General features: G+C 30.9%; 1 protein-coding gene and 1 long non-coding RNA gene across 2 annotated transcripts in view; both read left to right on the forward strand.

The window, feature by feature from the left end:
• The window catches only part of LOC112598689, a 177,103-nt gene extending 176,654 nt beyond the window's left edge, over positions 1 to 449 (forward strand). The window contains exon 3 of the long non-coding RNA XR_003114904.1: positions 341 to 449. This is a non-coding gene — a long non-coding RNA (uncharacterized LOC112598689). The remainder of the gene's footprint in view (positions 1 to 340) is intronic.
• Positions 450 to 520: 71 nt separating this feature from the next.
• On the forward strand, positions 521 to 18,126 carry LOC112599217 (somatostatin receptor type 5-like). Its single transcript, XM_025346034.1, has 2 exons — positions 521 to 1,246; positions 16,088 to 18,126. Exons 1-2 carry the CDS (start codon positions 521 to 523, stop codon positions 16,700 to 16,702), a joined length of 1,341 nt encoding a protein of 446 aa, XP_025201819.1. The 3' UTR covers positions 16,703 to 18,126.
• The last annotated feature ends 33 nt before the right edge of the window (positions 18,127 to 18,159 follow it).

Below are 18,159 nucleotides of genomic sequence, written 5' to 3' on the forward strand. Positions count from 1 at the left end.
TCTCGACCTTTTTACCGTGGCCATCTTCCAAATGAATGTTCAATTTTTTAGCGACCCCTAAACACATATTTTATAGACGCGTACATACACATTACATAAACGTCGCCGACCTCTAAGGGAGTCGGACCCCCCAGGTTGAAAAGACGATTTAAACAACGCGCACGGTGTTCGAATTTCGTCGCGATCGCGGTTTCGCCTTCCAAAATTCCAACCCGCCTCATTCTCAACCCATTCATCCACCGCCCATAAACGCGCGCAAAACGGGTCGCTCGAGATAGAGTTTTGGTGACTCCGTTCAGTCAATAACGATTTTCATTTTGTTTTGCTCTGTTTCACGCAGGAAAACGACAACGGCGACGACAATGTAACGGCGACCGTGTACGACTACTGCTGAGCTGACAACGAAGTTGGCGGCGGCTGCGGACACACTAACGCGCCGGACACGACGCTCGCGCTGACTCAACTGCGGTTAACCGACTGAAAACGTGCTGCGGCCCCGATGGCAGGGTACTCAAACGTCATGCCGCTGACGACCAGCTGGCCGCTGACGGAACCGCAGTCGGCGTACAACGGCACCGACGCGGGCCCGTACGGCAACGGCACCGGCGGCGACAGGGACGCGCTGTACTGCGACGACATGTCCGGGCACGAGTCGTCGCTGTACCTGATATCCAAAATCCTGTACGTGATCGTGTGCGTGATCGGTCTGGTGGGCAACACGCTGGTCATATACGTGGTGATCCGGTTCTCCAAGATGCAGACGGTGACCAACATGTACATCGTCAACCTGGCCATCGCCGACGAGTGTTTCCTGATCGGCATACCGTTCCTGATCGTCACCATGTCCATGGAGTTCTGGCCGTTCGGCAACGTCATGTGCAAGGTGTACATGACCACCACCAGCGTCAACCAGTTCACCAGCAGCATATTCCTGATGATCATGAGCGCCGACCGGTACATAGCCATATGCCACCCGATATCGTCGTCCAAGGTGCGCACCGCGTACGTGTCCAAGATCGTGTCGGTGACCGCGTGGACGTTCAGCATCATACTCATGATACCGGTCATCATGTACGCCAACACGATGGACAAGGGCAACGTCAAGAGCTGCAACATCATATGGCCGGAGAACGACCTTTTCAGCGGGCAGACCGCGTTCACGCTCTACTCGTTCGTGCTCGGGTTCGCCATTCCGCTCATGCTCATATTCGTCTTCTACATACTGGTCATAAGGAAGCTGCAAACGGTCCGTATACATTGCATAAACGGTTTATTTTGTATTTGCATTTAACAAGTGTGCCTATCTTTAAACGGTAATACATACTTCGTTGCGTGCCTACGGACGTATCGACCGAACTGCGAAAAGCGCAGCGTTTACAGGTGTACCCGCCCCCCCTCCCAAACGGTGTGTGCTACGCGTGTCGTAGACCGCGAGTTATGAGATCAAAATAAAAAATGTTCCAATAAAAAACTCTGGCGAGAGAGGTCTTGTCGAATATCCGGGCGTTAAATTATGAGATATGGTATTATACGTATGGATCGGCTGGGTGATTCTTTTGTCGACTTGTACTTCATATTTTTTCGAAAACTATTAACGTTTTATGGAAAGAATTTTATTTTGCACGATTTTAAGCCGTTAAAAACGACAATTTCGAAAACAAATTATGTTTTTACCATTTTTTATCGTTATAATTTACCAAGATTTTATTTCGTTCTTAATGAATTTCAGTGTTTAAATTTAATTTCAGTTATGAAATAATTCACGTTAGATACATATAGTGCAGTGTATGTGCACGCAAATGTTATAATGTGGTCGTTTATAATAACTGCAGGACTTTTTTCAATTTTTTTTATCGGTCTATAGTTTATAAATGTAATTTTAAAAGTCGCCTGAGCATACAGTACCAATCACACACACTCGTGTGGCTAACCACGATTTAACCATATACTCATATTGATATTACATGATTTTACAACACGCATTTATGATGTATTAATGATTGTGTCATAAAATATAAGACTCGTTTTTATCCAAATATAGAGTACCGTACAGAGTATTGTCGGATGTATAACTGCAGGCCAGTAGGCTCGCGATTATAACGTGATGTCGCAGTAGTGACGTACGTTTCTCGCAAGATAAATTTTCACGCCCCGCCGCCGCGAATAGAGTATATTATTTTGCATACAACTTTCCGCAGTCGTTAAACGTGCATAGTAATTTCGTCGGCGGATACACACGTACAACGATATAATAATTGTGTCAAAACCACTACGTGCGTTTACGTTGAAAACATTCTAATTTAATATTTACGAAATTTCGCAAACGTAGGTACAATAACAATAAGATCACGAGAAATGTCGTGCGCGCGTATTTGCGGATTAACTATAAGCACTTAATTCTTTACCATTGCCAAAAATATAAGATTTTCGTATAAGTTATTGCAATTTTGTTATGATTTCTCGTAATTGTAATAATAATAATAATATGACAGTATGACATAACCACTGCACGTTCACACGAATTATTACACCTGCATTCTGCAGCCGCCTTAAGTAAGAATTGACGTGCGCATTATACCCAATATTTCAGACGAGAAAAATAAATTATAATTTCGATAAAATAAACGAAATTGCGATCCGTCAGTTTTTGATGTAGGTATTTCAGTGTTATTGTATTTAACTTAATAATAACATACGAGTATTATAGCGATAACGATAGTATAATGTACATATAATAATATGGTATATACCTAATATAAACCATAAATATTTTTTCCAAAGTAGTGATATGATGTAATGACTAATGAAAAGTTGTTCATAACAAGGGAATAGAGTATGTTATTATTAGTAAGTAATTTCATAACTTTTGCATATGTTTCATCAAAGATTAACGCTTTTTCGGAAAGTCAAAAGTTTCATTAGATGCCGCTCTACATACAATAAATTGTACTTCAGATGATATCAAATTCACCAATTGTTTCACAAAAAAAAAAAAAAAACGCTAAAGGAACAATGGCACTGGTTTTAGTTCGCTCCCCTCATCACTGCAGTATAAGTATGCAACTATATGGTGTAGATGATAAATTAATGCGTTTAAAAAAACTTCGCTTTTAGATTTTTCTTTAAAACTGTGATTTCTGCTTGCATTATTTCTTGACACGTCAACAGTTGACGAAAACTTTTTAACACGAGAAAAAAAAACCCAATACTACTGAATACTGTTACTGTAGAGTTGCAATAGGTATACGCGTTTCTCACTCCGCTCAAAATCCATAAAATATGCAAATAAAAACATCGGTTTTTATTGAACGCGTTAGTGTGTTGCACCCGCCATTGCGACAGAGCTTGTTAGTTTGTACCTGTTATGCAGTATAATATAATATTTCACCATATGTTTATTATATTGGCTGTACGTGTGACGTGTGTATGCTGTAATTCAACACTCAAACATTACACGGTGAAACGGTTTAAAAAAAATTACAAGTTATACGTGCCGAACACAGCACACATTACGCTTGTCGCGTTCTACTCAAATGCATAAATTATAACCTATTTATATTGTGATTCACCGATAGATATTAAAACGTACACTTACGCAAATAAAGTAGTGTGCAAAATATAAATCAAATCACCGCCACGTCCGATAAAAGTTATAACCCAACAGAATTGCCGTGCGCGTTGCGACAGGACATTCAGATGTCACCTATCGTAATAAAAACGAACTATTACACGAAGCACCAGAAGCATAAAATATATCGTTAGCAGTTTCATAAACTGCATTAGCTCATACTCGGTAGCTGTTTTTCATTCTTCGCGTGTCGAAAACATAAAATTTCTGATGGCCATTATAATATTATACTGCCGATAGAGGTAGTCACTTCATATGTGCCCGCGCGGCCGCCCGTGTGAAATCTATACAATTTCAAACCAAGTAAAAATTATTTCCCTATTTCGTGTTATATATTATTACTATGGGTTATTTGAAATAATTCATTGTTACGTATCAAATAACAGTACAAAACAAATAAAAACCTCAAGTAATATTATGCAATAACTATATATATTATATAATATATAATATATAATATATATATGTCGTACGTCTTACTGAAAATATAATATTACACACTAGGTAGGTATCTACTATAGGTGAATTATATACAAACATGCTGTATACCTACTACTTACTGCATGCCAACACGTTACAAATACTAAATTATTAGAAACTAGATCGTTTTGAAATATTTTCAACTATTCAATAATCGAATAAATTGTTTAATATGATTAAAATTTATAAATATACAAGGGTACAAAAATTTACATTAATATCGTTCATGATTCAGTCGACTTTTAAATGTTTTCATCAACTTGTGTATAGTCTTTTGTTTCTTTTAGTGCATTTAATAAATGTTTAATTAAAAGATATGGAAATTCGCCATTTGCTAAACTCACATTATAAATTAAAATATAAATGGCAAAAAAACCAAACAGTTATTACTTGTCTTCAGAAGACCAACTCTTACGAGTATTTGCACGTTTCTATGTCCGACCGATGTTGCCGAGTATCCAATCAAGTATATTGAATTTTTAAGTTACTCAAATAATTTCAAAAATATGTTTCAAAAGTAATTTTGAGTATTTATACAATTTTAACAAAAATATTTATTTTTATTTTTAAATAAAACTTATAACCTACGCTCTTGTATTCTAAAATTAAATTCATGAAAAATGTATTAAAATTAGACGGTGGTTTGGTGGTTATAAATCCAACCACTATATAATATTATGATATGATATTATGACCGATAATCAACTAAATGTATTTTCAGCCATTTATCCTTATAATCAATATAAATATTTTATCAAATACAATATCATTAGAATTAGTAGTTTTATAAACCGATTTTACAAAGCACTCTGATTGACTAATGCTTTATAAAATAACATTTAATTTCATAGAATTTACATGCAGGTAATTATATATATGAATTTTTATTTAAAATTGTTTTTCAATCAATTATAGTAATATAATTAAATTAGATACTTATTAATATCAGTCTTCTTCAAACATCATAATTCAAATTTAACTTAAAAATAAAAATATCTTACTTTATTTATAAACTGATAAAAAATGGTTAGGTAGTTGGTTGTTGAGTTTGGAAATTGATCCTTATTTATCATTGAATAAAATATTTAGAATTAAAAATAAATACTATAAATATAAATGAATAAACTTCTTGGATATTTTAGTTTAAAATAAATAAAGAAGATAATATTTAAAATTAAAATATACCATTGACAATATATAAACAATACACGTAATGCAAAACCCATGATGCGTAATAGTATCTACATACATACAAATTATTTTCTTTCATAAAATATTTCAAATTAACAAAAAATAATTTAAAGCGAAAACTGAATCCAACCCCAATCTTAGAATTAATTTTAAGCGAAATGTTACAGTAGGATTAAACATATTACATACCTAGCATTAAACGTCTTTAAAGCGCTAGAAAATAAACATATGGTCAGAGTTGATTATAAAAGGGTTTTTTTCACAAACAGTATATATGTTTAGAATTATTTTAGTGAGTATAAAATCTAGTCAGGCTGTCTACTCTTTCGACTATAAAAGCGTCAACCAGATAATTATGTTAAAGTTTTGCTTGTCGGCGCAAATGAAACAAAATAATATGTAATGCGAGAAATATTTACGGTTTTAGTATATAAGTAGTAAGTACCTGCTATCTATTATGTACCTCGTATGTTGCTATGTAACTGATGTATACGCATGTGCTAGGATACATACTAATATGATCGACACACAAATCCGAAATTACTTTATAATTAAGTACAAAAATACTCCACCTAATCTCATACATTTTCTCAATATCACTTGCAGTACCTATCTGAGTTCTTCATACAGTATGTACTCGATATAGGTACTCGATACTCGATCAATACCCAAATTTAAATTTTATTATATAAATATGTATAATTTTTCTAATTCTCAATTTTATGGAATAATAATCCCTAATAGTGAATAATCGTAATTTATAAAAATAGCGAAGAGAAAAACATATTTTTTACCTAATGTTTTATAATATTATAATAATATTTAATATATATATATATATATTATGTATTTATATACACGCCATCTCTTAATAAAAAATAAATCTTCTAACAAAAAAAGTTTTGACGTTTTCAGTTTAATATTCAAATTTTTTAAACTAAACGGTAACAAAAAATAATCATTATAATCCGTTTATGATTTATAAACAAAAAATTAAATTTTTTAATAATAATAATTATACATAATTTACGATCTACATTAATTTATGTTCATATTCCATAACCAATATTGCTTACAGCCATATTGTTATTTCATAATGAGATGTAAAATATATCTCACTCACATAATAGTATTTAACTATTGATATTTTTTAAATACCAATAATAGTTATAATAACTATATTAATACAAAATATATTTGCACGGTAGTATATGAAACCTGTTGTGCGTAGTTACAAACACCTCATGTTCCAGAAATTATGCTGTATAATTATTTGACATTTGTAGGTATATTGATTAATATTTAATTTATGTAGTATAGTTAATTTTAGTAAATATTTTGTATAAACATATTATTCTTAACATCTTAACCTAATTAATGAATATTATTTTGAAAAAACTGACGAAAAGGGGTTCCAAAAATATCCAAAGTAACGATTAAGACTGCACTTTTACCATCACCAATGTAACGTAATGAGTGAATATAAATGAGATAATTCGGATTAAAGTTCGTTTCACTAATTTTGAACAATATTTTTCTGCCTTTTATCATTAGGTTGATACTTTAGTAATATCATACGTGTATATTTTAATAAAACTATTTATTTATTTATTAATATTCATTCAACGTATTACAATTGTTAACTGTATAAACCTGAACAGTTCCATTTAAATATAATAAGCAAATATGTGAGAGTAGACATTAACATCATAACTCATAATTCATAAATAAACAATTATTTAGTGATGAAAAGATTCAATCACTTAACCACATTTTATCATCTAAAAATTGATGTAACCAAAGTTTCGATTAATTTGACAACCATATCTTATAACCTATAAATTATAAATTAAAATATTTATCTTATACCAGGCCAAACTACGGATCGTGTCTTATCGTAAAACGAAATTGTTTTTCATTAATAAAGGTAAAAAAAATTAAATATGAATATAAAAATTGTATTTATTTATTACGTTTAAAAACATATTAAATTTAATGTATAACTGTTAACACATTAACTCTCCAAAATGCATACTATATACTATATAATATTACTCAAAAGGAACTCTGCGACCTCTCAACCTCTGAGAAAGTTAAATCTGTCTGTTATGTATCCAATAAAATACTATAATAAAATTATTAATCACTGTTAAGACACAACACACGGCTAATCTACAAAACTAGATCAACCCCTAAGATTTCCCTTTAATATAATATAAGGATTAGAAAATAAAGTGTTTAAAAATTTGAATATTTTGACTAATTACTGATTAAAGTCAACTGAATGAATAAAAATTTGAAATTTGGAGAGAGTGATAAATTAATAATATTTTATACTTCATTAAAGAAGATTTTTTTAGAAAAAAATTTGTTTGGAAAAGGATGGAAAAATTTGAATGGTAAATAATATTCGTATGATAATTTTTTCATGAAACTTGATATTCATGCTCTTCAACACAATAATTAATGAACACTTATTTCTGCATCATTTAAAATTCAAATTATAAGATGATAACAAAGTTTTAGTTTTTAGTGTAAATTTTAAATATGAATATTTTTCACTGTTTGTTATAAATAAGCGTTAATAAGTAAAGTAAGCAAAGTTGTTTTTTTTAATTTTAGAAATATTCTGGTAAATTGAGTAGTTGTTTTAGCGGTTCCACAGTAACGAGTTAAAAAGTTAAAATAAAATGACTAACTTAAAAAAATAATAATGTACAATAACAATTGCTTGTTCACAAAATATATTTATAAACATTAAATAGAAAAGTCAAAAGGTTAATGATTATTAAGAATAGAAAAATATTACTCGTATCGTAGAAATAATAAACTCATTATTATTTAAGTTGTTAATTCATAACCTAATCCTATTTATTTGCATCGTTAATGAAACTATCAAAGTAAAATCCTATCAGCTTATACGTTTATCGACGTAAAATCATGTCAACATTAATACCATCAGCATAAAATCATGGCGTATTTATAACAGTGTACATGACATCGGCGCAAAGATACGATCCATGGTACTCCCATATGCCTATTTAGCCCATTTAGTGACCACAGGTGTATATACTCTCAAGTCTCTATAAATTTGCGAAAAAAAATAGTTACTGTTTATGTAATGAACGATTCATGTCTTTATTAAAAACCGAATAAAATATATTTTTGTGGTATGAAAATTATTTCCCTCTGGCAAAAATTGTACACTATAATGACGTTCATTGTTCGTCGTTGAGTAGAATTGTAGATAACATATTATAAAATAACTGACAATACCAAATAATAATAACTATAAAAATACATATCTAATAATTATGATGACAACGTAGTTATACTGAATAAAGAAAATTTATTTTTATCACAAAATTATTATCATTTTGAAAATTACGTCATATAGTACAAAGTAAACCTTTTTCTGAACATTCAATATTTTTTAACTTAAATTGTTAAAATTGTGCTTAGTATACACTCAACAAATTTATTGGAAATATCACTGGACCTAATACCTTTTTAGCGTGTAGTTATTTCTATGCTTCTTTAACAGTACCTATAACAACCTTTCACCTTTTAATTTTTTTTTTTTTTTTTTGAATTTGGGTAGATGTATTATTAATATGCTTCGCAAACGCAAGTCTAATTTAGCATATAACTTTAACAGAAGTATAGCTGCAAAAAATACATCAACTTAAGAAATCCCGGAGCAATCTCAGAACAATCAGACCTTAAATTCAAAATATTATAAGACCTTTAGTAATAGAGAGACGTAGGAACATTCAACAGTCATGCTGAGACGCTAAAAAGTCACATCAAAAGCGTTATTTAAATTCTGGTGAGATTCAAACAGAAATACATCGTGCTTTTACGTGTAGGACATAAGTCTGTGGGCTTTTAATAATGCTACATTTGATTATGACCTATTTATTTGACTCGTTAATCATCTTAAAGATAACAGATCAAAACTGTAAGTATAATAATGCGTTGAAATGGAAGGAAGTAACAGTTATAAATTATAATATATACGTATGTTGCTCTGGAAATAAAATCTCACTTTCATTATTAGTTACGTCAGAAAACCCCTGCAAACTCTAATTCTAAATGAATATAATGAACTAAGGTGTTTTTCAAGTAGACTTGGAAAATATAATTCTTGCTTTCAGATTACATAATTTAGTGTAAATTCATAGACCATAATGCCAGGTTTTTGCCTACTTTTATGATAAAATTTATCATAGAATAAAATTAGTTTTTTGTTTTCATCGGATAATCAACATAAACTTCTACAGATTTACTATACAGAGAATAGACACACCATATTAATTATATGTGTACACATATTATGTAGGTACATACACTGCTTACATTTATACATACACTTACATTATTTATATTTACACTATCATAAACCCAAAATACTTAATAAAATTACTAATTTACTTACATCACTCGCCGAAATAAAATTACTGATTAATGATTTACAAGTGAAACCACAAGTTACAGCTAGTTAATATATAATTTTTTATAAGTAAATTTAATATTTAATCTATAATTATAACAACCTTGGCGTTACATATTTTTTGTTTTATTTTACGGTTTTCTAGTCTTTATACTCGTTGTTGTTACATACAATACAAATTACAACTTAGGTACAACTATTATATATTTCCACGCAAGGAGTGTAATTTGATTTTTGTAAAAATTATTTCAACTGATAGTCTAATTTTATACTATAATATAATATACGAAAATAAATACATTCAACACATTTTCAAAACCTTTAATCAATTAAATCAATGACGATCATTCAACAGTCTATTATAGAAAACCTGGATTCGCCAGAACTGGAAATGTTAAGTTATTTATTAAATGTTGTAGGGAACTTATATTATTTACTATTTCATCCACGTTCCACTACCCAATAACACTCATCTTAACTTCCTACTAAATTATAATACTATTGTATAAGATATCGTTGTATCTTAAAAAATATATAAATATTACAGCTAAGGCTATAGGTATTCGATAACAAATTGATAAAAGTCTTCAGTTATTCTTCATCAGTCATCAAGCATTACATTAGATTTGATTTTTTAAATATTTTTCTATTATTCTTGTCATGATTTTTTTTGAAGTAATGTCACTTTTTTATTCTGAAATCTTTATTCACGCCATTCACTTTATTGTTTGTTCAAATCAGCAAGTTTACTTAATGTTTATAATTTTATAGATTACAAATTGCATGTATATTTATTAAAAATATATTTTATACTTTATAAGGAATATACAGATACACATTAGTTCACGTAGAGATTAAACTATAACTATACAATATTAATAGAACATTAATAGATTATGAAACTAAATGACAATTTACAAATCGACATGACGTTAAACGTTCTAAAAGAAAAATCTCGTTAAACATACGTCTTTAATTTATATAAACTAAATGATACAGTACAAATAGTATATTGTTAAATTCTAACTACTGTGATAACTGATGAATATGATATTATAAACTTACGCAAAGCGTATTATGGGTAAAAGGATATATCAAAGCAATACGTGTATTATTTATAGCATATAGGATTATTGACTATATAATTATACTATGTATGCATATCATATAATACGTTTTGCCACCAACATAATAACGGCGGAAGTCAGAATGAAAATTACAGCGACCCTTATACCAGCAGTTTTCGTACCGCTGTGTACAATTTAGTATAATTACTTAAGTAACAGGCCAAGTGAACGATAAAATATCCCTTGAGCATTATATAAAAAAAATATAAATATAACATAATGTCATGTATAAAATATTAATCTTATATAAATGGGATATCACTGAACGTGACACCGAGGATACGTTTCTAAATCGAGTACACATCAACACAATTATAAAATAATACTTAGAGCCTCCTAAACTCGTTTTGAATTAATCTAACCATCGGTTATCATTATTCTATGTAAATATCAAATTTGCTTATTGAAATTATTGTATAAGTATAGATTGTAAATTTTCTTTCTCAATACAAAAAAAAAAAACCTTCGGTTATCAAATTATTAACATTATTATTCGTTTTGTATTTTTTGGATATTATAAATTAGGTTATGCTAAATACTCGTTCTATTCTCTGTCACATCAATCTGCAGAGTAAAAACGACATATCATCTTCATTATATATAACAAAAGTATGTATATAGACGCATCCTGTTTGTATTTAGACGAGAATGATGCGTATAATGAGTATATATAGTTTAAAAGCTCGTTTTTAGGGTAACTCACTCTTTACACAGTAATATTATTTACAAAAGTGCAAATTCAATATGTACTCACACACACACGCACGTACACACACTGTAACATAATAATGTACACACAAGTATACTGAACCGAACGGTATAAAAGCAAACTTTACGTCCTTGTCCTTTAGAAATCGCTTTTCGCTTTGCCACCGCACCATGGATGCGTAGGAAAATCGTAGCTATACAACGCGTTACATACAAGTATTATGCTCGAATACCGGAGCAAAGTAAGCTGCTGTCGAGAGCGGTTTTAAGGGTGCGGTATACCGCAGCCGTCACCGTCACCCGACGCCACGTGTCCACGTTTTATTAAAAACTTATGCCAAAAACCACAAGCACAGGGACCAGATCGTTTCTAAAATAAATTATATATTACATATTTACAAATCTAAAACGCGAAAAATTCACCATCACGCGTGTTAAGATTCGCTTACTCTGTAAGTAATATATTTGCATGAAGACTTCCGCGTCAAAATTCCTATATGTATTATGTAATAAGTAGGTACGTAATGATAAAACACATTAAAAATGTTATAAAGAAAATTAACTCAGATTGATTAAAAAGAGTATTTTTTTTAAGATATACGTACAAATTATGCACAGTCCCATCACCTATCTATAGGTTTATAATATAATATAATCAATCTATTACAATCAACGAATAATTATCGCCTAACCTTGGTAAAACAATATTTCCAAACTAGACTCCGCAAATTTGTCTAAGATTTAAAGAAAAAAATACGTCATGCCCTCATATTATTTTATCTCTGTCTTACACACTAATACCATTGATTATAGAATAGATTCTATAATCAATGCTAATACTACAAGTTTATTTTATGGTTAATAGTAGAAAAAATTTATATAGTATCGAATTTATTGAAGAGAATATAAACTGTGCTTGAACAGAGCGTGTTTTTTCAAATTTTTATTTTAAAACTAGTTATATGAATTTTAAATTTGAAAATTATTCAAGTAAGTTTAATCAATTATAAGTATTACTCATTATTATGAAATAAAAAAAAGAAAATCAAACTTTTCTCTCGATCACTATTCTCTTTTACGAATTCAATAATATGTAAATTTTCTCTAATACGTAAATATAAACTATAAATTTAATAAATTGTAATAAAAAGTCGATAAGTAGATTTGTTATGTTATACGTTTTTTAAAAGAAAGACAGAAACATTACATGTGAGTACAACAACCTTTTATAACGCCAATAAAAGAAAATCAATTAATCGAAAATGTTTTCTGTAATATTTATTATATTATGTATAATATATATGTTCAAATATGGAACTACATAAGACCGTTGAGTATTTCAATCGAGAACTCAAAAATGTAATGCTACTGCAGCAGGCGCTAACTACACATTAGCATTATAGCGACGAGGGGTTATGTGTTCGAAAATGTTATGTTCGAATTAAATGTGTTCGAATGAAAAGTGTTCGATAAAATATATGTTCGAATTAATTTTTGTTCGAATAAGTTTTGTTCGAAAATAGTATAATTCATTGTTAAAAAATTTATATAAATATTAAAAGTAAAAATAGGTATTATAAAATTATTTAAAAGTAAAAATATTTGTATAAATGTGTAATATATCGTCAAGTTAAAAGTTTAAATTATATGCAGCCTCTTAAAACTCAATGCTATTTTATCACATCTTTAAATCTAAAACAAGATTTTAATTCTTTTCATGTTGTTTCGGGATACTTCAGGATCTTTTGCAATTCTGCCTTGAATAAATTGTTCAATTAAGTTGTTCTCGTTCTGAATTTTGTGAAGTATTATAAATTTATATGCACCTGGATGTTTCGATATCAACCTGAGCAATATTTCATTATAAATTATAAAATATCCAATTTTATGCTACATCAATATATTACCTATTTAAACGACTACATGATTCAGTGATATTAGTAGTGCGCGGCAAATTACATTCAACTCGTTGAGCTACTGACATAATTCTGGTGGATATAACGGAGGTTTTACTGTGATTGTCGCACGAGTCTCACTGATCTACCAGTAAAATACGTTGTTTCAAAATAGTAATAATTTTGTTCCTTTCATCATTTGAAATTCATGTTTAGCTGTTTCAACTTCGTTGACCTGAATCAATAATAACTAAACATATTTATTTTTATTAAGCTAGTATGCAAAATGTATTATTTGGTTATTCATTTTTTGTTTCAGCATACGTACTTTAGAAACTGGAAGGAAAGCCAATGCTGGTAAATGTCGACAAAGTAAGTTGAAGTTTGATCGTCAATATACTTGTCGTTAATCCTTCCTTTGTATGTGACGATAAATATTTTAAGAAAATGAAAACACGCAGAATGCATTGAAAATGAAAACATCATTGATGGTATTGATAGCAGCAATTTCAAAATCAGTTATAATTTCAAGATCTGTATTATCCTTAAATTAATATTGTTCAATAGCAAAATTATTTTAGTGCTGTAAACATTACTTTATATGAATTTTCCGTTTGATTTGTCATAAGGGCAAACACTAAAGGTAACATATCTGATCTTTTTCTATTAATAGATCCATGAATTGTATACACCATTAAATAAATTAGACAAGACTTATATGTTCCGTCTGCAAGTCAAAATTCTGATCTCTTAAATATGAACAATTTGAACTGTTGTAAATAATGATTCTATTTTCTCTATAATTCCTTGATTAAAAATCTTGACCAGAAATTGTTTTCTTAATTCAGGAGGAGGGTTATAATTTTAACTTACAAGAAGGTTCGGTTAATTTACCTTTTCTGTCTTTAATAAGTTGTTTTGATGCTTTACTAATTTGTAAAGATACAACAGTAAGAACTCAATTATTTGTTCTTGAAATTTGTGGATTATCTTGAGATTGCAATGCAGCAGTTTTATTTTATTTTAGTATTTACATTCATTTGAATTGATTGGTGCGTGTGAATGATTCATTAATATTAAGATTCGTCTTTAATATGTTCATTGTTTTAATAATTGTTCGAAATGTAGCACCACATTTTGACACAGATCAATAGTACACATTTTCACATCACGTTTACGAAAATTATTCTTATTAAACATGAATTCATATTCATTCACTAATAACATATTTTCTTATGTATAGTAGATATTAATTTATAATACACATCGACATATTCGTTCACTATTTCGTTATAACGGTCTGAAAATCGGAAATATACTGCAGTAGTGGTGAATTACAGTTCGTATGTTACACAAAAATATTACGATAACAAGTAGATTTAAGTTATTGCTCTATATTAGATATCATATTAATGTTATAATATACGTCTATCGTCTAACGTCTATCATTAGTTACCGGTCTAATAGTCGGAATATACGGCTATTAATATACTATATATATCTCTATATCTATATCAATATAATCATTATAAAGTTTTCGAACACAAATTTATTCGAACAAAATTAATTCGAACATATGCTTTTTCGAACATTTTTATTCGACACATTTCATTCGAACATATCATTTTCGAACACATAACCCGACACCCATTATAGCATACCTAATATATTTAGGTCATTATCAAAATTACATTACTTACCTAACTAAATATTGGTGTAAGTGAGTTGATTCTCGGATTATTAAGAGGTATGTACAAGTTGATTTCCTATTGTTGTACATCAGTATATCAATATAAAATTCAGATGGGACTAGGAAATCTAGGAAAAACTTAAAAAAACATTTTTTATAAGAGAAGTGATGTCGTGGTATACTAATAATCTCATTACTAGATACCAATTTTTAAAAACAATGTGTCATACATTTTTACCAAATTACTAAATTGTTTTAATAAATAATAAATATAATACAATACAATAAATAATTAATCAATAAAAATATAAAAAAAATAAAATTTTTGAAAAACTTGTTAGCCAACCTCCTCGTGATATTTCTTGGGTTACACTAATAGGCTGAATATTTCAATAAATATTGAAAAAATATATAATGACCCAGGAATCAACTCAACGGTATCAGTGCAACTAAACAGGTACCTGGAAATCAACTCATACGCAACTCTAAATATTCATTTATATCCGAACTGGAGTCAGTGTCACTTTATAATATACACATCATAGTCGCAAACTGTAGAGGAGGGCTTTTAGAATACCTCAGACGACTTGGTAAAGTTAGTCGGTCAAAGTCGCATCTACAGTGTTACATGCACGTTAGGCAATGTAAAGCCTCCCCCCCCCCATCTTCACGGATCATCTTAATATAATAAGATTCTGTGGGATACCATTCTCCCCCGCAGTATCTCTAACCCGTACTATTATGAGTAATACATTTTTTTACGATTATTATACATTATTATGTATAACTGCCGTGTAATGAGACGTATCCTGCAACAACTATATAATAAATCGTCTAATATCACGTCACGTGCCTATTACATAGTATTATACATATATACCTGTCTTGTCTAATAATCACGTGTGACGGTCGCAGGTGGGACCGGTGAACAAGTCGAAGGAGAAGAAGAAGTCGCACCGGAAGGTGACCAAGCTGGTGTTGACGGTGATCACGGTGTACGTGCTGTGCTGGCTGCCGTACTGGATCACGCAGGTGGCGCTGATATTCACGCCGCCCAAACAGTGCCAGTCCAAGATCGTCATCACGATATTCCTGTTGGCCGGGTGCCTGAGCTACAGCAACAGCGCCATGAACCCGATCCTGTACGCGTTCCTCAGCGACAACTTCAAGAAGAGCTTCCTCAAGGCGTGCACGTGCGCCGCGGGCAAGGACGTGAACGCGGGCCTGCACCAGGAGAACAGCACGTTCCCGCGCCGGAACCGCGGCGGTTCGGAGCGCGGCGGCGGCCGGACCGGAAGGGCCACCACCATACTGTGCCAGGCGGTCAGCGGCGGTGGCGGCGGTGGCGGCGGCGGCGGCGGCGTGGGCGGTTGCTGCAAGGACGACGACGGCGGGTGCTGCGGCGAGACGGGGCCGCTGGTCAGCCGCGCCGAACTGGTCAGCAAAGAGAACACGTCCACCGCGCTCACCATGACGATGACGTCCCGCTCCACGTGCAACGACAATAACGTGCAACCCGCCCAGCTGTAAAGGGCCGCCAGCCTGTAACATTTATTATTTTTTACTCGTAATTTCTACGCACTACATTATTATTATTATTATTACTATAATATTAAACATTATAATATTATATAAAATACCTACCTATATATACCTTTTATGTTAAAACGTGACGACCTATTCCTTTTCGTACGATACATACGCGATAATATTATGATCATTAAAAATTTAAATAGTAATAGACACGCGCTAGATGACACAATTATAATATAGAAGTACCTGTAACGGCTGTAACATAATAATATTATGATAATATACATTATATCTGCCTGCCCCTTAGAAATCGACGTAAAAAATCATGTTTATTCTTTACGCGTAATAATAATTATTATTATTATTATTATTATAACAATATATTTAACTAATAATAGTCATAACTCACGTGTTACGTACCCTTATGATACTGTTATTTCATTACTTTATATTAATGTACCTACTGTAATAGTTGTATAATACTTGTAGATAATTGCTGCGGTGTTAAAAAATGTTAGTGGAAACGGTGCTTTCTTTTTTATTGTTCCTCGTCATCGTAATATTTGTGTATTACCTTTTGCCCGTTTCTCGATGATTGCGATTTCGAAATTCTTTATAATATCATTCTGATGCCAAATTTACTACGATACAGCACACGCGATGACCACAAAAGCACTTATAGGTACCCTACACGGCTGTGGGCATCTTAGGTGTCTTGTATACAAACCATATTACAAGTGCCTACTATATTTCTCTCGAACGTTATCGAGCACGTATATACCCATCATACTTGACGTAACCAATGCCCAATAGACAGTGATTTCACGATACATGTATCAGTTCGACGCCCTAATAGTATAATCCATCTCTAAATACATATTATTATATAAATAGGTAGAAATGTGCATGTGTATCGAAAACGAAAAACTATTGAAAAAATTGTTTGCTAAAATCGAATAAAATAACGGAAATAAAAACAAAAAAATAACCAATTACTTTCAATATCGAGTATTCTATCGTTATTTCGCTTACCTACCTACCTATCTATGGCTGCCTTTATTATTACACAATCTTTTATGGTGCCTATGTTTATACAGACACGCTATAATAAATGGTCTGGCTTATGAATTGGCCCCCAACACAATAACTTATAACGGACGTTGTACATTAATTTTTTTTTCTATGCTTAACAGATTAGTGAATATATCTACTGAGTTATTGAATTATGATATGAATTTAAAAATTTAATTGACTTAATTTTCCGCGTACAAATATCAAACAATTTTTACCTACCTACGTCTAACTATTTTTCGAAATCCAATCTCTAAAACATAACTATAGAGTTGATACTTATAATTTATTGAAATAAATAAAAATTATACTTAGGTACTACAATTAGAATAATAATAATAAATTCACTATTAAATAAAGACATTGCGATATTCTGCATTTTT

This window comes from Melanaphis sacchari, unplaced genomic scaffold (genome assembly GCF_002803265.2).
Source record: "Melanaphis sacchari strain LSU unplaced genomic scaffold, SCAv2.0 Contig4_pilon_pilon, whole genome shotgun sequence".
Lineage (NCBI taxonomy): Eukaryota > Metazoa > Arthropoda > Insecta > Hemiptera > Aphididae > Melanaphis > Melanaphis sacchari.

Bases quoted from the DNA above. Each gene is read 5' to 3' on its own strand.
- LOC112599217 (XM_025346034.1), top strand. From the start codon at position 521: ATGCCGCTGACGACCAGCTGGCCGCTGACGGAACCGCAGTCGGCGTAC. The intron at 1,247-16,087 runs GTCCGTATACAT...TGACGGTCGCAG, and splicing joins TCATAAGGAAGCTGCAAACG to GTGGGACCGGTGAACAAGTC.